The 21,538-nt window shown below is 41.7% G+C and overlaps 2 protein-coding genes across 2 annotated transcripts in view; both read left to right on the top strand.

The window, feature by feature from the left end:
- Positions 1-1,905: 1,905 nt before the first annotated feature.
- Positions 1,906-21,538, top strand: part of LOC110507487 (cytochrome P450 2M1-like) — a 37,808-nt gene continuing 18,175 nt past the window's right edge. The window contains exon 1 of the mRNA XM_036964848.1: positions 1,906-2,080. The gene's annotated coding sequence lies outside the window, so the exon portion shown is untranslated. The remainder of the gene's footprint in view (positions 2,081-21,538) is intronic.
- On the top strand, positions 1,973-20,740 carry LOC110507486 (cytochrome P450 2M1-like). The gene is made up of 9 exons (XM_021587506.2): positions 1,973-2,317; positions 14,122-14,284; positions 15,927-16,076; positions 17,754-17,914; positions 18,080-18,256; positions 18,516-18,657; positions 19,050-19,234; positions 19,394-19,535; positions 19,934-20,740. Exons 1-9 carry the CDS (start codon positions 2,108-2,110, stop codon positions 20,122-20,124), a joined length of 1,521 nt encoding a protein of 506 aa, XP_021443181.2. The 5' UTR covers positions 1,973-2,107; the 3' UTR covers positions 20,125-20,740.

Here is a 21,538-nt window from a genome sequence, read left to right as displayed (position 1 = left end):
CTAGGTGGGTGAGGGCAGTGTGGAGAGCAATTGAGATTGCGTCGTCTATGCATCTGTTGGGGCAGTATGCAAATTGGAGTGGGTCTATGGTGTCTAGGATGATGGAGTTGATGTGTACCATAACCAGCCTCTCAAAGCACTTCATGTGCTACAGGGCGGTAGTCATTGTGGCATGAAACCTTAGAGTTCTTGGGAACAGGAATGATGGTGGTCATCTTACAATGTGTGGACTGTGACACCAGGAGGTTGAAATTTACGGTAAATATGCCTGCCAGCTGTTCTGCGCATTCTCTGACAAAGCACCGTGGTATGGGCCTTGAGGGTGTTCACCTGATTAAAGACTTTACTCACATCGGCCTCGGAGAGCGAGATCACCCAATCTTCTGGGTCTGTGGCGGCCCTCATACCTGAAACGATGTTATTATCAAAGCGTGCATAAAATACATTGAATTTGTCTGGTAGAGAGGCATCATTGGGCAGATCACAGCTGGGTCTTCTTTTTGTAATCCATAATGTACCGTAGGGCGTCGGAGCCTCTGTAATATGATTCCACCTTATTCCTATATTGTCCTTTAGCTAGTTTGGTGACTCTGCAGAGGTCATAGCGGGACTTCTTTTACTTGTTCCTAGCTGCCTTGTTGACAACATTACAGAGCGGCGCATATAACTTTTTGATTTGAGAAAGGTGCTCCTCCCTCCCCACTTTCGCTCCATGATGTGCCGGGTCATTGCCAGGTTCAAACCGGTCCATATAACGCCCGCAATATCAGTGTTGCCAACTTAGCGACGTTGTTGCTATATTTAGGGAGTATTAAGACCCCTCTAGCGACACATTTTCAAAAAAGCGACAAGCGACAAATCTAGCAATTTTTTCTGGTGTTATTGGAGACTGATGTGAAAGCACGTATTGTTCTTACTCTTCTGAACGAGCAGCGGGTGTGTAACGGCCGTTGGTGGAAGAAGGTGAGGACCAAGGTGCAGCGTGGTACGTGTTCATATGGTTTAATAGGAATAGATCACTGAAAATACAACAAAGTGAACGAACGAAACCGAAACAGTTCTGTCTGGTGCAGATACAAACACTCAACAGAAAACAACTACCCACAAAACCCATGTGGGCAAGAGCTACCTAAGTATGGTTCTCAATCAGAGACAACAATAGACAGCTATCCCTGATTGAGAACCATACCCGGCCAAAAACAAAGAAATACAAAAACATAGAAAAAAGAAACATAGAATGCCCACCCTAGTCACACCCTGGCCTAACCAAAATAGAGAATAAAAGCCTCTCTATGGCCAGGGCGTGACAGGGTGCCATGGGCCCCACCCCGTCCACAGCACTCACAAGCGGCCCAGTCCTCGCGCAGTAGTCCCTCCCAGCTGCAGTCAGAGCAGCTAACCTGAATTAGGGCCAGAATAGTTACCATAATTTTCTCACATTGCCATTGACAGTTTTTTCTATTGTCTCTTTTTGGTCCATTTAGATTGTTAATGTAGATTGTATACAAACAAAATGTAACAAATGTTGTGGTTAAAAATGTTCATGTTTTACTGTGACTTGTTGTAGGCTCCTAAGTGGACCATAAGGTTAAAAACCAAACCAAATTAAATAAAAAATGAAAAACGATGTAACTCCGCCAGAGTGTCTCTTTTGGGTCACTTTTGCTGGTCCCAAGCCCGGATAAAGGAGGAGGGTTGGAATAGTTGCATTAAAAACAAGAATCGATAGAAAGTTCATTTGTAGTTCTAAACATATTTAGGGTGTTTTTGACTCAGTCTCTCCCACGATGTTATTCCTCTATCCGACAGCATCACAATTACGTTCACATGGGCAATTATGCAAATTAGGTAATTTAGCGACTTAACTAGAGACTTTTAGGACAGCCAATAGCTACTTTCCATACTGAGGAGTTGGCAACACTGCACAATATTTGCGCGGTCACTCGGCTTTCTTGTCAATATAATGGATCATCACTGATGAAACTCACAACTGTGCAAACTATTGCACAACTTCAACTTCTATCCACTTTTTGCAGTAGAAGGCTCTGACCCGGTACAGCATAAAGCTTTCCGATATCAGATTTTCTGTTAACTCCGTAGGCGATCAATGTCCTCGACTCTACTGAAGATGGATGTACTTCATATTTTGCAGACGAACTTTGTGTCTATTATAATCGGATTTGTCGTTATTATTTTATTGTGGATGAATCGAGGCAAACAAAGCAACTCACGTTTGCCTCCTGGTCCTGCACCGATTCCTCTGCTTGGTAACTTGTTACGAATGGATGTGAAAGCGCCATACAAGCTCTACATGGAGGTCAGTCAAATACTTGAGCTAGATCAGTGGACAAGGTTAGGTCAAAGATGCAGAATCAGGTGTAGAATGAGATATCCATTTAATTACTTTTCCACAGAACTTGGCAAAAATTGATTATTTGCATTAATACAAGCTAAATGTAGGCTAAATTATTATTGTTTTACATTATTTTCTGTGTTGGTTACTGTAGCAACAAAACAGTTCAGTATTTTCATGTGACTGCTTAGTTACCAGCCTTCTGTAAATTTTTATTGAATTGCCCCTCTGGGTTCAATATTCATTCAAAGTATACTACATGCATGTATTTGAGAACTGAAAAAGTGTGTGTATATATATCGATTACATAAATTAATTTGTGTAATTTCTTTCCTTCTTAATGCGTTTGAGCCAATCAGTTGTTGTGACAAGGACATTTTCCGTTTTGACTGACCTTCATGTCTTAGAAGTAATGTTGGACTGTCGTTTCTCTTTGATTATTTGAGTTGATCTTGCCATAATATGGACTAGGTCTTTTACCAAATAGGGTTATCTTCTGTATACCACCCCTACCTTTTCACAATACAACTGATTGGCTCAAACAAATTAATTTGTAGATTTTCTTTCCTTCTTATCTTTTAAGAAGGCACACCGGTTACTTGAAATGCATTCCAGGTGACTATCTCATAAAGCTGGTCAAGAGAATGCCAAGAGTGTGCAAAGCTGTCATCAAGGCAAATGGTGGTTACTTTGAAAAATCTAAAATATATTTTGATTTAACACTTTTGGTTACCACATGATTCCATATGTGTTATTTCATAGTTTTGAGGTCTTCACTATTATTCTACAATGTAGAAAATAATACAAATAAAGAAAAACCCTTGAATGAGTAGGTGTCCATTTGACTGGTACTGTATTTGCTTGTTTGTGCATGTGTTGGTTTGCAACATGTCGAACAGAGTAGACACAGACACATCCTGGTTGATATATTACTGTGGAAAAGGTGCTCCTGTAAAATATATTTGGGAACCAAAATCGTTGACACATTTATTTTGTTTTAAATCTTTCGTCTCTGTGTTTTCATAATTTCCCTTCAATTTGCAAGAGGCTGAACGCATCTCACAGGAGAAAGCACTGAGCGAGCGAAACAACGCCCCTCTGTCTCTCTAGTTGTAGGCCATCTGTCTGATGCTGTCTGGTCCAAACGAGTATGACATTGTTCCAACCTCACTTTGCGGAATTCAAAATGATGATGCTTGTCTTCCATAATTCAGATAAACAGTACCAGTTAAAAGTTTGGACACACCTACTCATTCCAGGGGTTTATTTTCTTTTGTACTATTTTCTACATTGATAAATAATAGACACCAAAACTATGAAATAACACATGGAATCATGTAGTCAACAAAAAAGTGTTAAACAAAACTAAATATGTTTTATATGAGATTCTTCAAAGAAGCCACACTTTGCCTTGATGACAGCTTTGCACAATATTGGCAGTCTCTCAACCAGCTTCATGAGGTTGTCACCTGGAATGCATTTCAGTTAACAGGTGTGCCTTGTTTAAAGTTAATTTGTGGAATTTCTTTCCTTCTTAATTAATGTATTTGAGCCAATCAGTTGTGACAAGGTAGGGGTGGTACACAGAATATAGCCCTATTTGGTAAAAATCCATATTATGGCAAGAGCAGCTCAAATAAGCAAGAGAAATGACAGTCCATCATTACTTTAAGAGACGAAGGTCAGTCATTCCAAAAAACTTTGAAAGTTTCTTCAAGTGCAGTCGCAAAAACCATCAAGCGCTCTGATGAAACTGTCTCTCATGAGGACGGCTGCTGGAAAGGAAGACCCAGAGTTACCTCTGCTGCAGAGGATAAGTTAATTAGAGTTGATGAGTCCCAATTTTAGATTTTTAGTCAAGTGAGGCTTCTGTTTGCTCCTCATTACACACCACGGACCAATAAATATTATTTACATCAACATAGGAATCACTACAACTTTTTATGTGACCTCTTATACACTATATTAGGCCCAGCCTTTGGATCGTTGATCTTCCTAGATATGGCTACGATATTGTTATCACTACATCCGATGGATCTGGATACTGCTTTCAAGCCTGTTTCTGCAGCGTTAGTCATGATTTGATCAATACATGTTGATTTCATTCCTGTGCTGTTTGTAACTACCCTGGTAGGTTGACTGATAACCTGAACCAGTGCACAGCTCAATGAAAGCCAGTCAATATTTAAATCACCCAGAAAATATACCTCTGTTCATATAACATGCATTTCACAAATGTTATCCGGAAACTGACTGTTAGCACTTGGTGGTCTATAGCAGCGTCTCACAAGGATGGGCTATAGGTGAGGCAGATGAACCTGTAGCCATATTACTTCAACAGTATTTAACATGAGATCCTCTCTAATCTTTACAGGAATGTGGTTCTGAATATAATCAGCAACACCTTCATCACTCGCATTTCTGTCTTGTCTGTAAATGTTTAAAACCTTCTATTCCTACCACTGTATCAAAGGTATTATCCAAGTAGGTTTCAAAATATGAATGTCATCTGTTACTAGCAAGTTATTAATTTCATTAACTTTGTTTCTTAAGCTACATATGCTAACATGGGCTATTTTGAGCACTTTTCTGGATGCTTGCTGGTTTTCATTGCTTTACTGGGAAGTTTAGCAGAAGTAGATATTCTCATGTTATCTACTTTAGTGCAGGGTGAGCTGCACACAGTGGACTTCCTACTAGGGTACACCGCCTCAGTGCCAACAGCATACATACATTCAATAGGCACATGATTGCTGAATACAATAGTTGTAGGAGGTATTCATGACAATTAGAGGGACATAAATTAGGTTACTTTCATTGTCTACCAACGTTCCTGGTATAATGTACATTTGATAAAGCATTATGACGACTCAGCAACATAATGGTAGGGATTAACTGAGCTGGGCTTGGGTCATTGATAAATCGTTGTCTCAACACAACCTTATAATGCTGTGAAAGGATCCATGAACCCAAATGCTTCGGGTGGATCCCATCCTCTTTATAAAACGTGTTTTGTCTTCAAAAGGTATCGAAATTGTCAACAAACGTTACACCAATTGAGCTGCAATAATCACGTAGCAAGTTGTGAAGAGCGAGAATCCTGCTAAAGCGCTCAACGTCATGGTCCAGAGAGGGAACATATGATGGGTCTTTTTATTAGTGTCTAGCAGAGAGTCAATCAGCTCTTTAAAATCCAGTTTCAATTATTCAGAGCTGCCCTTCATAATGTAATTTAAATCCCACATGGACTACGATATAATCAATTTCCATCTCTTTGCGGGAGGCAGCTTTCACGGCTCGTAACATGCGAGCATCGTTGATTGTCATGCTCCTCTTGCTGTGCTCCTTCGACTCCGCTATCAGATGGGGGAGGAGAGGAGGAGATGACTCCCTGGTGAACAAACTCCGGTCAGTCGGATAATGACAAACGACAAGGCGGAGATGCATCAAACAAGTGCGAACCACTTCCAGCGTAGAAAAGGTAAACATTCCACTGTGAGTTTCCCCCAGTTTCTTACGTAGGCTGGCGACCTGCGTGATAAAGGAAGCCATCTCAAATAAAATTGAATTTGTCACATGCGCCAAATACAACAGGTGTAGTAGACCTTACATTGAAATGCTTACAAGCCCTTAACCAACAATGTAGTTTCAAGAAAATACCCCCCAAAAGTAAGATAAGAATAACAAATAATTAAAGAGCAGCAGTAAATAACAATAGCAGGGCTGTAACGGTTTTCTGTGGACGAAGGATCGGACCAAAGCGCGGCGTGGTTAGATTTGAGTTCAACATGTTTAATAAAGACCATAAACGTGAACACTACAAAATACCAAAACAACAAATGTGAAAAACCGAAACAGTCCTATCTGGTGCATAGACACAAAGACAGAAGACAACCACCCACAAATCCCAACACAAAACAGGCTACCTAAATATGGTTCCCAATCAGAGACAATGACTAACACCTGCCTCTGATGGAGAACCATATAAGGCCAAACATAGAAATGGGAAAACTAGACACACAACAGAATGCCCACTCAGCTCACGTCCTGACCAACACTAAAACAAAGAAAACACAAAATAACTATGGTCAGAACGTGACACGGGCTATATACAGGGGTTAAAGAGCAGCAGTAAATAACAATAGTGGGGCTATATACAGTGCCTTGCGAAAGTATTCGCCCCCCTTGAACTTTGCGACCTTTTGCCACATTTCAGGCTTCAAACATAAAGATATAAAACTGTCTTTTTTTGTGAAGAATCAACAACAAGTGGGACACAATCATGAAGTGGAACGAGATTTATTGGATATTTCAAACTTTTTTAACAAATCAAAAACTGAAAAATTGGGCGTGCAAAATTATTCAGCCCCTTTACTTTCCAGAAGTTCAGTGAGGATCTCTGAATGATCCAATGTTGACCTAAATGGCTAATGATGATAAATACAATCCACCTGTGTGTAATCAAGTCTCCGTATAAATGCACCTGCACTGTGATAGTCTCAGAGGTCCGTTAAAAGCGCAGAGAGCATCATGAAGAACAAGGAACACACCAGGCAGGTCCGAGATACTGTTGTGAAGAAGTTTAAAGCCGGATTTGGATACAAAAAGATTTCCCAAGCTTTAAACATCCCAAGGAGCACTGTGCAAGCGATAATATTGAAATGGAAGGAGTATCAGACCACTGCAAATCTACCAAGACCTGGCCGTCCCTCTAAACTTTCAGCTCATACAAGGAGAAGACTGATCAGAGATGCAGCCAAGAGGCCCATGATCACTCTGGATGAACTGCAGAGATCTACAGCTGAGGTGGGAGACTCTGTCCATAGGACAACAATCAGTCGCATATTGCACAAATCTGGCCTGATGGAGTCTGCAAAAGACCTGAGACTGGGACGGAGATTTGTCTTCCAAAAAGACAATGATCCAAAACATAAAGCAAAATCTACAATGGAATGGTTCAAAAATAAACATATCCAGGTGTTAGAATGGCCAAGTCAAAGTCCAGACCTGAATCCAATCGAGAATCTGTGGAAAGAACTGAAAACTGCTGTTCACAAATGCTCTCCATCCAACCTCACTGAGCTCGAGCTGTTTTGCAAGGAGGAATGGGAAAAAATTTCAGTCTCTCGATGTGCAAAACTGATAGACATACCCCAAGCGACTTACAGCTGTAATCGCAGCAAAAGGTGGTGCTACAAAGTATTAACTTAAGGGGGCTGAATAATTTTGCACGCCCAATTTTTCAGTTTTTGATTTGTAAAAAAAGTTTGAAATATCCAATAAATCTCGTTCCACTTCATGATTGTGTCCCACTTGTTGTTGATTCTTCACAAAAAAATACAGTTTTATATCTTTATGTTTGAAGCCTGAAATGTGGCAAAAGGTCGCAAAGTTCAAGGGGGCCGAATACTTTCGCAAGGCACTGTATATAGCCCCACTATTGTTATTTACTGCTGCTCTTTAACCCCTGTATATAGCCCGTGTCACGTTCTGACCATAGTTATTTTGTGTTTTCTTTGTTTTAGTGTTGGTCAGGACGTGAGCTGAGTGGGCATTCTGTTGTGTGTCTAGTTTTCCCATTTCTATGTTTGGCCTTATATGGTTCTCCATCAGAGGCAGGTGTTAGTCATTGTCTCTGATTGGGAACCATATTTAGGTAGCCTGTTTTGTGTTGGGTTTTGTGGGTGGTTGTCTTCTGTCTTTGTGTCTATGCACCAGATAGGACAAATCAAAAACTGAAAAATTGGGCGTGCAAAATTATTCAGCCCCCTTAAGTTAATACTTTGTAGCGCCACCTTTTGCTGCGATTACAGCTGTAAGTCGCTTAAACTTACAAAACAAAACACATAAATCCCCCATGTCGCACCCTGACCTAACCAAAATAATAAAGAAAACAAAGATAACTAAGGCCAGGCTGTGACAGCGAGGGAGAGCTTTGTACACTTCTCTGTGTTTGGAGTAAAGGTGGTCTAGAATTGATTTCCCTTTGGTTGCACTTTTAACATGCTGATAGAAATTAGGTAAAACTGATTTAAGTTTCCCTGCATTAAAGTCCCCGGCCACAGCTCATTGAGTTCGGTTTTAGTGCCAGCATCGGTCTGTGGTGGTATGTAGACATTTGAAAACTCTCTAGGTAGATAGTGTAGTCTACAGATTTTCATGAGATAGTCTACCTCAGGCGAGCAAAACCTTCAGACTTCTTTCCAGCTTTTGTTTACCCCGCCCCTTGTCTTACCAGAGGCTGCTGTTCTGTCTTGCCGATAGAGTGTATAACCCACCAGCTGTATGTTCTTAATGTCATTGTTCAGCCATATTAATTTATTTATTACCCCCTTTTTCGTGGTATCCAATTGTTAGTCTTGTCTCATTGCTACAACTCCCGCATGGACTCGGGAGAGGCGAAGGTCGAGAGCCATGCGTCCTCCGAAACACAACCCAACCAAGCCACACTGCTTCTTATCACAGCACGCATCCAACCCGGAAGCCAGCCGCACCAATGTGTCAGAGGAAACACCGTACACCTAGCTACCTGGTTAGCATGCACTGCGCCCGGCCCGCCACAGGAGTAGCTAGTGCGTTATGAGAGAAGGATATCCCTGCCGGCCAAACCCTCCCTAACACGGACGACGCTCCCGGTCGTGGCCGGCTGCGTCAGAGTCTGGGCTCGAACCCAGAGTCTCTGGTGGCACAGCTAGCACTGCGTTGCAGTGCCACCCGGGAGGCCACATATTACAGTTTTTAATGTCCCGTTGGTATGATATACGTGCTTTCAGTTCGTCCCATTTATTTTCCAGCGATTGAACGTTAGCTAGCAGGACGGAAGGCAACGGCTGATTAGCCACTCATTGCCTGATCTTCACTGTAGTATATCCCTCCCGTCCAACTCATTGAAGAAAAACTTGTTGTCTAATCTGAGGTGAGTCATCGCAGTTTTGATGTCCAGAGGCTCTTTTCGGTCATAAGAGATGGTAGCAGCAACATTGTGTACAAAACAAGTTACGAACAACGCAAAACAAATTAAAATAGCATGGTTGGTTAAAAGCCGATAAGACGGCAGCATCATAAAATGCTCAAGCCAATAACCCTCGTCAAACAAACAATTGTCGCATTGGAACTCGGAGTGGTCCAGTTTGTTTCGAAACAAAGCGTAGTAGTTTCAGCTTCTACAGCGCTGGAACCGTTAATTTACTTCTCCAGACAAAGAGAGCTCCATTGTAAAACTTGTCTTGGACTAACTTTGTGAGCTTGATGGCTAGCAGCTTAGCTAGGTTAGTGTCTCTGTCAAGCAGACTTCAACCTGTCGGTTCAGAGGGATTCCGGGACAAGAAATAGCGGTCCTAACTGTTAAAAGCTAACCACGTCGATGGCATTGGCATTTCTCTATAAGTAGGGTGAGTCAACATATTTTTCTACTTTGAAATCAGAACCCTGGACAGCCATGTCATATTTAGCTTATGTTGATTGGACCAAATTGTTTTTGGTATCTTTTAGTTCTCACTCTATTAGACTAAGTAGAGGTGATTTGATGATGCTGAAATGTTGAAGTTGAAATGGTGCTGGAATAGCTACTGTTTTCTTTGCGATTTGTCGTAACTCTGTTGTTCTAAATCAATAGTTGTTTAGTGGTCCGAAAATGTTGGAAACATGAACTTGCTTGACCATGCTGTAGGTCATGTAATTGTCTGTTACTGTACATGCAATATGCTTTGTGGACTTCACTGTGTTAGGGTTGCGTCAATTCGAATCTGGTATCAGAACAAGTTATAACACTGAGTCACTGATTGTACTCTATGTACTTTTATTAGCTAAGCAATAAATGGCAAATGCAACTTTCGTATATACGGGCTCACTGTAATACCACGCAGGGCAGAACAGGGAACTGACAGGATGTAAGAAAACAGCTGTTCATATACTGTGATAGACATAGTTCCAACCCGTCTGTTGGCCTATCACAGTAGAGGCTGAGCGTGGTTTAGACTTGCTCAGCCTATCGCAGGCGCTCAGGCTTGTCCCCGCATCTTGGCGCTTCTTGGAGTCCTCCCTCCGTCGATGTATAGATTCTTACTGTTCTGGTATCGCAGCCTAGTTATAACAGTTGCTCAGTTCCTGCTATTGTGTTGTTCAGTATTTTTCCATCTCAGTTAAACCTCGTGATGACCACCCCTCCCTAAACCTGATTAACAACAACTTTGTAAGGTACAGCAAGTCACACCATGTGCTCAATATTGTCACATACAAACACAAGGACAAAGCATCTGCTGGGCTGTTATCTACAGTTTTGCAACATGCAGGTCACACCATGTTACTCAGTTCTTGTCACACACACAAACAGGCAAGTAGATGTAGCAAGCAGTTGTTTAATCTCATGATGATGCTCAAGTGCACAAATGCAGATACCGCACACAGCCAACATCAGATAATATTTAATCATATATATACAGTGCCTTGCGAAAGTATTCGGCCCCCTTGAACTTTGCGACCTTTTGCCACATTTCAGGCTTCAAACATAAAGATATAAAACTGTATTTTTTTGTGAAGAATCAACAACAAGTGGGACACAATCATGAAGTGGAACGACATTTATTGGATATTTCAAACTTTTTTAACAAATCAAAAACTGAAAAATTGGGCGTGCAAAATTATTCAGCCCCCTTAAGTTAATACTTTGTAGCGCCACCTTTTGCTGCGATTACAGCTGTAAGTCGCTTGGGGTATGTCTCTATCAGTTTTGCACATCGAGAGACTGAAATTTTTTCCCATTCCTCCTTGCAAAACAGCTCGAGCTCAGTGAGGTTGGATGGAGAGCATTTGTGAACAGCAGTTTTCAGTTCTTTCCACAGATTCTCGATTGGATTCAGGTCTGGACTTTGACTTGGCCATTCTAACACCTGGATATGTTTATTTTTGAACCATTCCATTGTAGATTTTGCTTTATGTTTTGGATCATTGTCTTGTTGGAAGACAAATCTCCGTCCCAGTCTCAGGTCTTTTGCAGACTCCATCAGGTTTTCTTCCAGAATGGTCCTGTATTTGGCTCCATCCATCTTCCCATCAATTTTAACCATCTTCCCTGTCCCTGCTGAAGAAAAGCAGGCCCAAACCATGATGCTGCCACCACCATGTTTGACAGTGGGGATGGTGTGTTCAGCTGTGTTGCTTTTACGCCAAACATAACGTTTTGCATTGTTGCCAAAAAGTTCAATTTTGGTTTCATCTAACCAGAGCACCTTCTTCCACATGTTTGGTGTGTCTCCCAGGTGTCTTGTGGCAAACTTTAAACTACACTTTTTATGGATATCTTTAAGAAATGTCTTTCTTCTTGCCACTCTTCCATAAAGGCCAGATTTGTGCAATATGCGACTGATTGTTGTCCTATGGACAGAGTCTCCCACCTCAGCTGTAGATCTCTGCAGTTCATCCAGAGTGATCATGGGCCTCTTGGCTGCATCTCTGATCAGTCTTCTCCTTGTATGAGCTGAAAGTTTAGAGGGACGGCCAGGTCTTGGTAGATTTGCAGTGGTCTGATACTCCTTCCATTTCAATATTATCGCTTGCACAGTGCTCCTTGGGATGTTTAAAGCTTGGGAAATCTTTTTGTATCCAAATCCGGCTTTAAACTTCTTCACAACAGTATCTCGGACCTGCCTGGTGTGTTCCTTGTTCTTCATGATGCTCTCTGCGCTTTTAACGGACCTCTGAGACTATCACAGTGCAGGTGCATTTATACGGAGACTTGATTACACGCAGGTGGATTGTATTTATCATCATTAGTCATTTAGGTCAACATTGGATCATTCAGAGATCCTCACTGAACTTCTGGAGAGAGTTTGCTGCACTGAAAGTAAAGGGGCTGAATAATTTTGCACGCCCAGTTTTTGATTTGTTAAAAAAGTTTGAAATATCCAATAAATGTCGTTCCACTTAATGATTGTGTCCCACTTGTTGTTGATTCTTCACAAAAAAATACAGTTTTATATCTTTATGTTTGAAGCCTGAAATGTGGCAAAAGGTTGCAAAGTTCAAGGGGGCCAAATACTTTCGCAAGGCACTGTAGTAATGGCTATAATGTAAAATACAGAATCCCACAACTGGAGAGAGGTTGCTCTCCGGTTTTGTGATTAAACAAAGGTGTTTTACAATAGGCTGTGATGTATTTGTAGTTAATCATATCAGTAATGTTAGTAAATCATATCAGAGCTGTAGCACCACGCACTGGTGAAGTGGAGCAGAGCATGCTGGGCTCGCTCCAGCTCAGAGAAGATCAGCTTGAGAGAAGTCGAGAGAAAGTTCCAGCCATCCTTATTTTCCTACCAGTTAACTTTCATTTTGTTAGCCAAGTCCTTTATGATATGTAAGTTCATATTTCATATCTTTCAGGTGTTTATGTCTGAAGATGCACTCTGCGACAATAATGTTGTATTTATGGTATTTGCTCATTAGTAGTTTCTATCACTAGCTACTATAGCTATTGTGCGCTGGCTAGCTCTGTTTTGGTTGTCGTCATTTTGGACATTTAACCCTGTATTTGGAAAGGGTAATGCCCCCAGTGTGTCGTTTATATGCCCAGTAATTGTATACTTGTATGGTACATCATTATATGGGTATTAGATCCTATTTCACTGTTTAGAGGTATTCAAGTTAATTGCGCAATTGTAGCCTTGTACTGAAGATGATGGTATGCTTTGGAGTACAGGTGTGGCGGCTCCCCGTACAATCTCAAATGAGTACAGTCAGATTCAAGTTTCTTTGCGCTGTATGGTCCTGTATAGCATTAAGTCATCATAGTCATGTTAAACCATGCATATTGTTTATAAGATATGTGATTTGGAGACTGTATTCTGTCATTTACTATTGTATCTTTATTTATCTCTTTACTTGCAGACCTCACACACACACACACTTTGGTTGAAGCTTGTTGCCAGACCACTAAGTGCCTTATCCCATCCATACTACATACACTGTGCGGTGCTGTTCTGTGCATCTTAACCGTTATTAAACCACCTCAACTGGAATCCTACCTGTCTGTCATCTGTGCCTTTACCAGTGTAATGTAGTGATCATTAAACCATAATTCAGTCTGTGTATTGGTACTGTAGGATTCCAGTTGCATGTTTTACAGTAGCCAGACAGCGGGAGTGATATGCCATGTGAACTGTGTAATACCAGCATACTTCTGAATGAAGTTAAACTAAAGTATACAAATGCCCCGACCTCAGTTCTTATGAACATAAGCAATCTAAATAACTGTGGATGTTACAACCAGCACACGGGAGCGAACACAAAGTAAACCTAACCTACAGAATATACAGTCCACCAAGTCCTCACTTACAGGTGTGGTTGAATGATCTTCTTATTGGCTCGACCTTTAGACCTATATATTGCAAGGCATATGAATTGAAAGGTTATGGAGCAAACAATTAAATTATCACAACACATAAGTTGTAATATGGCTTGGGGGGGCTCGACTTCATCAGTGATTTTACCCACACACCGCTACTGTTGGGAACATAAAATGACATGCTATAAATACACTTATTTTGACACATTTTGGATATCTAAGTGAGTATAATGTACTCCATAATTTGCCACTGCATTTATTGCTCTCTTGTGTCTCTCCATCACTTATCCAAAGGAATAGCAAAGCCACAATCATTTAACTTCCATGTCATACATCACAGGACTGTCAGCTGTGCTCCATATAAACCTGGGATCTGAGACATCACTGTCCTGGTTCCCTAACTATAATCCTGTGGTTCTTCTCTCCTCAGCTCAGTAAGAAGTATGGCTCAGTGTTTACTGTATGGCTGGGCTCCAAACCTGTAGTGGTGATCTCTGGCTATCAGGCTATCAAGGATGCTTTTGTCACACAAGGAGAAGAGTTCAGCGGCAGAGCCAACTACCCCGTGATCATGACAGTCTCTAAAGGATATGGTGGGGGATTTATATATACACTGCTCAAAAAAATAAAGGCAACACTAAAATAACACATCCTAGATCTGAATGAATGAAATATTCTTATTATATACTTTTTTCTTTACATAGTTGAATGTGCTGACAACAAAATCACACAAAAATTATCAATGGAAATCAAATTTATCAACCCATGGAGGTCTGGATTTGGAGTGACACTCAAAATTAAAATGGAAAACCACACTACAGGCTGATCCAACTTTGATGTAATGTCCTTAAAACAAGTCAAAATGAGGCTCAGTAGTGTGTGTGGCCTCCACGTGCCTGTATGACCTCCCTACAACGCCTGGGCATGCTCCTGATGAGGTGGCGGATGGTCTCCTGAGGGATCTCCTCCCAGACCTGGACTAAAGCATCCGCCAACTCCTGGACATTCTGTGGTGCAATGTGGCGTTGGTGGATGGAGCGAGACATGATGCCCCAGATGTGCTCAATTGGATTCAGGTCTGGGGAACGGGCGGGCCAGTCCATAGTATCAATGCCTTCCTCTTGCAGGAACTGCTGACACACTCCAGCCACATGAGGTCTAGCATTGTCTTGCATTAGGAGGAACCCAGGGCCAACTGCACCAGCATATGGTCTCACAAGGGGTCTGAGGATCTCATCTCGGTACCTAATGGCAGTCAGGCTACCTCTGGCGAGCACATGGAGGGCTGTGCGGCCCCCCAAAGAAATGCCACACAACACCATGACTGACCCACCGCCAAACCGGTCATGCTGGAGGATGTTGCAGGCAGCAGAACGTTCTCCATGGCGTCTCCAGACTCTTCTGTCATGTCTGTCACGTGCTCAGTGTGAACCTGGTTTCATCTGTGAAGAGCACAGGGCGCCAGTGGCGAATTTGCCAATCTTGGTGTTCTCTGACAAATGCCAAACGTCCTGCACGGTGTTGGGCTGTAAGCACAACCCCCACCTGTGGACGTCGGGCCCTCATACCACCCTCATGGAGTCTGTTTCTGACCGTTTGAGCAGACACATGCACATTTGTGGCCTGCTGGAGGTCATTTCGCAGGGCTATGGCAGTGCTCCTCCTGCTCCTCCTTGCACAAAGGCGGGGGTAGCGGTCCTGCTGCTTGGTTGTTGCCCTCCAACGGCCTCCTCCACGTCTCCTGATGTACTGGCCTGTCTCCTGGTAGCGCCTCCATGCTCTGGAAGCTACGCTGACAGACACAGCAAACCTTCACAGCTCGCATTGATGTGCCATCCTGGATGAGCTGCACTACCCGAGCCACTTGTGTGGGTTGTAGACTCCGTCTCATGCTACCACAAGAGTGAAAGCACCGCCAGCATTCAAAAGTGACCAAAACATCAGCCAGGAAGCATAGGAACTGAGAAGTGGTCTGTGGTCACCACTTGCAGAACCACTCCTTTATTGGGGGTGTCCTGTCCTTAGTGGACAGTTTGATTTCACAGAAGTGTGATTGACTTGGAGTGACATTATTTTGTATAAGTGTTCCCTTTATTTTTTTGAGCAGTGTATTTTTTAAATGGGAGTGGGTGTCATTGTCCTTGACACAGTCAAAAAACAACAACATTACATTAGGTTTATGTTATGCTATTCTAATTCTTCCTCTTTGTGCTTCTGTCATACTGTTTACTTTAGGGGTGTTGGTGAGCAGTGGGAAGAGATCAAAAGATCTTCGTAGGTTCTCGCTGATGACCCTTAAAACCTTTGGGATGGGGCGCAGGAGCATCGAAGAACGTGTCCAAGAAGAGGCTAAGATGCTGGTGAAAGCCTTCGGTGAATATAGAGGTAGGTTGTTTTTCTTAGTATTTTTCTTGCCTTTGAAATACATTTTAAAATAACATTATGGGCAATATTACTCAGGTTGTTGGAATGTAAGAAACTGAAGATAAATGGTTAATTGCAGAATATAGTAACAGTAAAACCCATGGGGTGTACAGGGTTTTTATAGTATATACATGTATTATACCTGTAAACATGTACCTCATGTGCTGAGGGATAACTGATGTTTGAGGTCGTTTCGATTAGATTATTGTGGTTTTCGGTTTCAGTAATGTTTTTAAAACATGAAGTGCAGTATGCATTATGTGTGTTGAATGTTGTTATAACACAGAATGAAACAATCAATACAAGTGTTTGCCCGTTACTCATTTATTAACCCATAATTTCTTCACATTACTTTGCTTTCCTTAGTTTCAGCCACTTCGAATAAATCTCATCGGAGAAAGCATTCGAGCGAAACAGCGCCCCTCTGTTTCACGGACACTATTCAGACCCCTTGACTTTTTCCACATTTTGTTATGTTACAGCCCTATTCTAAAATTTATTAAATACATTTTTCCCCTCAATTTTAGAATAAGGCTGTAACATTACGTGGAAAAAGTCAAGGGGTCTGATAGGTTTCCGAAGACACTATATCCCATGTAGAGAGTGACATGGCATACTTTTTTTGTCCAGGGCTATACATACATGTCCTCAGACTCCACCACAATGGCATTGTCAGCAGCACCTGTCCTTTTTACCAAATAAATGTAAGATTTAATTTTAACAAGAAATGACCTTTCTTTTCTCTGCCCTGCTCAGAAAGTGCCTCATTTTGCAGGAGCTTCATTTCAATAAGTTACTTTTGCAATAATATTGTGGGAACTCTGTAAGGGTGGAATGGTCCATTATTATGAACCTGTCCGTGGGTGATTAATAAGAGTTGTTTCTACTATTATGAGAAACTTGGATTATATTGATATGAAATATATGTATGGAAATAAGTTATTTGTATACTATGAATTGTTATTGGATGGATTCATTTACTTTTTTCAAAGGCTTTTTTTCACCAAACAATCTGGCCTCATAACCTGGGCACAGTGGCCAGGGAAAACCCCCCCTCCCTCCCAATTTCCCTTGCAACCTTAAAGCTTCCTGCAGATTTTACTGCTTCTGAAACAACCTGCTGATGCAAGACAGAATGAGAGCGACGAGCTGAGCAGTCCACAACAGCGGGTTGGGGGGGCCTCGAGTGGTGCATGGGGGGGGGGGGTGTATCAAGCTTTGAAATTATTTATTTAAAACAACAAAAATATTATGCCCAGCTCACGAGTGAGGCCCCTTGATGTTGTGAGCCTAATGGTAAGTCCACGATTGGTTAAACCTCCGCACTACAAAACCAGACAGAGCACTAGGACCTGCCTCTCCCTCCAGAACCCTAGGGGTAATGTTTGTTTTGGTAATCGGTGTAACCGAGATACATTATTCTCAGTATTATCTTCAGCAAGATTTTAACACTAAACATGTCATTGAAATGGTACCATTTTACGTTAAAATACATGGAAAATCGAGTGTTTAATTTAAACATAGTTGTTGCTTCTCACAGATATTTCTAAAAGTTTCACCATCACAATATTATATATGGATAACCAATCAGGTATTTTAAAAGTATCTGTGTGTTCTTGCCTTCCTTCTCTAATCTAGATTCAGTTGTCAATCCCAAAGAATTGCTTTGCAATTGTGTTGGCAATGTGATCTGCTCCATAGTCTTTGGGCACAGGTTTGAAAATGACGACCCAATGTTTCAGCTCATCCAAAAGGCTGTTGATGCCTACTTCAATGTCCTCAGCAGCCCTATTGGAGCGGTACAGTAACTTTTCAGCTCATCTCTTTTCATAGAATCTTCCATTGCTCTCAACGCCCTGCTAAACTGAAGGTCTATCACAGTAATTGCACAAAATGGTCTTGGGCTGACCAAGCCATTGTTTTCACTAACAAAACCCCCTCCCCTTCCATCCCCTTTCTTTCAGATGTACAACATGTTCCCTAGAATCGTTTGGTGCTTTCCAGGCAATCACCATGAGATGTTTGCTATCGTAAACAAGGCCAAAGATTACATACAAGAGCAAGCAGAAATCCGTCTTAAAACCCTTAACATCTCTGAACCTCAGGACTTCATCGAGGCCTTCCTAGTTAAAATGCTGGAGGTAGAAAACACAGCATGATCCTCACATTGGAGGTTGAACCTCTTACACATTATGAAAATATGGAATGTGGCTGGAATTAAGACACTATCCATGTCCACTTATGTGAGTTTGGCTATCATGAGTGAATAGACAAGTGAGAGGCCAATCTCTGTTTTCCAAACGTATTTAGTGGCAATAAGTATGTGGAGATGGCAACAACTAGCCACCAGATATCGCTGTTTACTTACATAACTGATGGTGACTTATTCTCTTCTCTTAGGAGAAAGATGATCCCAACACTGAGTTCAACAATGATAATATGGTGATGACTGCATGGAGCCTGTTTGCTGCTGGAACAGAAACCACATCATCCACCCTAAGACAATCATTTCTGATGATGATAAAGTACCCTCACATTCAAGGTAGCCTGCTACCCAAGTCTTTAACAATTTAAAAAAATGTACCTTTATTTAAATAGGCAAGTCAGTTAAAAACAAATTCTTATTTTCAATGACGGCCTAGGAATAGTGGGTTAACTGCCTGTTCAGGGGCAGAACGACAGATTTGTACCTTGTCAGCTCAGGGATTTGAACTTGCAACCTTCCGGTTACTAGTCCAACTCTCTAACCACTAGGCTACCCTGCATCCAAGTCTCATAAATCTATTAGATAACACTGCTATCGAAAAAAGTATCATTCTGGACTATGAATTGTTTAAAATGTGTCATTACGATGTGACATGTAATAACTCCAACAACAATCCGTACATAGTATCAGTGCAATGTATTATAAAGTGTGACTTAAATATTCCTAAGAGAGTGTCCAGAAGGAGATAGACGAGGTGATTGGCTCAAGAGTGCCCACGGTTGACGACAGAGTTAAAATGCCCTACACGGATGCTGTCATTCACGAAGTCCAGCGATACATGGACCTCAGTCCCACCTCTGTACCCCACAAAGTGATGAGAGATAGAGAGTTCTACAACTACCACATTCCAGAGGTGACCACAATTGTGTAACTGTACAAACACTGAATGTTCAATCTCACTGTATCTTGTTTGACGTGGTGGAACTGTTGTTTAAAAAAGATGATTTACATTTTACGGATCAACATGCAGTTTTCATAGAAAGTGATGGGTGTTATTTTGTCATTCTTTCAGGGTACCATGGTCCTGCCTCTGCTGTCCTCTGTGCTTGTTGATCCCAAACTTTTTAAAAACCCAGATGAGTTTGACCCAGAGAACTTCCTGGATGAAAATGGAGTCTTTAAGAAAAATGATGGATTCTTTGCTTTTGGAGTGGGTAAGATCATGGTCCAAGTAGTTTGTGGATTATGTGAGTTAAAATCAAGAAACCTAGTGGCCTGGGGTGGTCTTGCAGTCGACTGTAAGCTGCTGCCTCTCTGGAGGTACTATGTTCCGCTGCCAGCATGGGTTTGGTTTGAATCTGACCCGCTGCTTTTCAGCACACTCTCCTAATAACTTTCCTGTATCTCTCTATCCTATCTACAAAAAAAACATTAAAAGATATGAAAGGATTGGGCCTTTCCTAGCCTGGTGGAGCTAGCCTGATCCACCAGCCTAGGATTTCCCCACTCATTTAAAACAACTTAACAAGAAACCTGAGAACCTCTGGTCAACTTCAATTGAGTTATAGGCTCAGCTGACTGACAATGACCTCCCCCTTCTCTTTTCCCTCAGGGAAGCGGGCGTGTCCTGGGGAAGCTCTGGCCAGAGTGGAGCTCTTTCTCTTCTTTACCTCCGTCCTGCAGCGCTTCACTTTCACCGGCACCAAACCTCCAGAGGAGATCAACATCGAGCCAGCGTGCTCCAGCTTTGGCCGCCTTCCGCGTTCCTATGATTGCTACATCAAACTCAGGACTGAGAAGTGACCACTTTACTGTGGAGAGGTCACAGGCTCAGCTTCACAGGCAGCTGCTTGTCAATTTACAGTAACCATAGCCTTACATTTACCTCCTTTTTTCTTTAGACAACTATATAAGCGTTAGTGAGTTGTATGTATCTTGCTATTATCCTCAGGTAGGATCTCTAAGGTATGGGTTGATATTTCAAGGCTAATTACTGTCTACATTCATGTCTTTTAAAGCTTGTTTTTGGTTAGGTTTCAAGAATTGCCTTCAGAGATGTTGGTCCCCATATCTCTATGCCGTATATCACACTCACCTGCTTTGTGCCCTTGTAAAATAGGCCTATAGGTTCATATTAAATTCTCTATTGAAACATTATGGTGAAAGGACCAAAAGTTTCAGGTGTTATAATGTAAGCAACTGAAATTGGTCTTGTTTTGTAGGTTGCTACGTGGTTAGGACTGTACATCTATACATGCAAAGCACTTAGGGGTACTGTACACTATGTATACTGTGGGGGTCACTATGTTATTCTGCCTTTGTTTTCAACATGATTGATGTATTGTAACACAACATTTGATTGTAACTTTTGCTTCAACTAATAAATAACACTGCACACTTCAGCCAGATTCAAACAATATCTTGTGTGTCCAGACCTGTCATTAATAAGCAAGCTTTGTGTTCCGATTACCTGCTCACATATAACTGTTGTTTTGGCCTTAAGTGTAGACACATAAGTATGTCCATGTCCACATATAATATCTGTTTCACAGAAGGAGAACGCTGTTACTGGAATGTTAGTGGTTACCAGAAAAATGTATCAATTTACTCATGAAAATAGTGACTTGGGCCGTGTACACTTTCTGAAAGTATTCAAACCCCTTCACTTTTTCTGAAAATGTTTACTTAACAGCCTCATTCTAAAATTGATTACACACAATACCCCAGAATGACAAAATTAAAACAGGTTTTTAGACATTTTTGCAAATCTATTTATCACATTACCTAAGTATTCATACCTTTTACTCAGTAAAGAGAAGCCCCTTTGGCAGCGATAACAGCCTCAAGTCTTCTTCGTATGACGCTACAAGCTTGGCACACCTATATTTGAGGAGTTTGTTCTATTCTCTGCAGATCCTCTCAAGCTCTGCCAGGTTGGATGGGGAGTGTCACTGCACAGCTATTTTCAGGTCTCGCCACTCAAGGACATTCGGAGACTTGTCCCAAAGCCGATCCTGCATTGTTTTGGCTGTGTGCTTAGGGTGGTTGCCCTTTTGGAAGGTAAACTGTCTCCCCAGTCTGAGGTCCTGAGCACTCTGAAGCAGGTTTTTATCAAGGATCTCCCTGTAAATCAAATCAAATCAAATGTATTTATATCGCCCTTCGTACATCAGCTGATATCTCAAAGTGCTGTACAGAAACCCAGCCTAAAACCCCA

This window comes from Oncorhynchus mykiss, chromosome 27 (assembly GCF_013265735.2).
Source record: "Oncorhynchus mykiss isolate Arlee chromosome 27, USDA_OmykA_1.1, whole genome shotgun sequence".
Taxonomy (NCBI): domain Eukaryota; kingdom Metazoa; phylum Chordata; class Actinopteri; order Salmoniformes; family Salmonidae; genus Oncorhynchus; species Oncorhynchus mykiss.
This window is presented reverse-complemented; position numbering and strand designations above follow the sequence as displayed.

Coding starts and splice junctions, on each gene's coding strand:
- LOC110507486 (XM_021587506.2), top strand. CDS start 2,108: ATGTCCTCGACTCTACTGAAGATGGATGTACTTCATATTTTGCAGACG. Junction 2,318..14,121: donor CATACAAGCTCTACATGGAG/GTCAGTCAAATA, acceptor TTCTCTCCTCAG/CTCAGTAAGAAGTATGGCTC. Junction 18,257..18,515: donor TCCTAGTTAAAATGCTGGAG/GTAGAAAACACA, acceptor CTCTTCTCTTAG/GAGAAAGATGATCCCAACAC.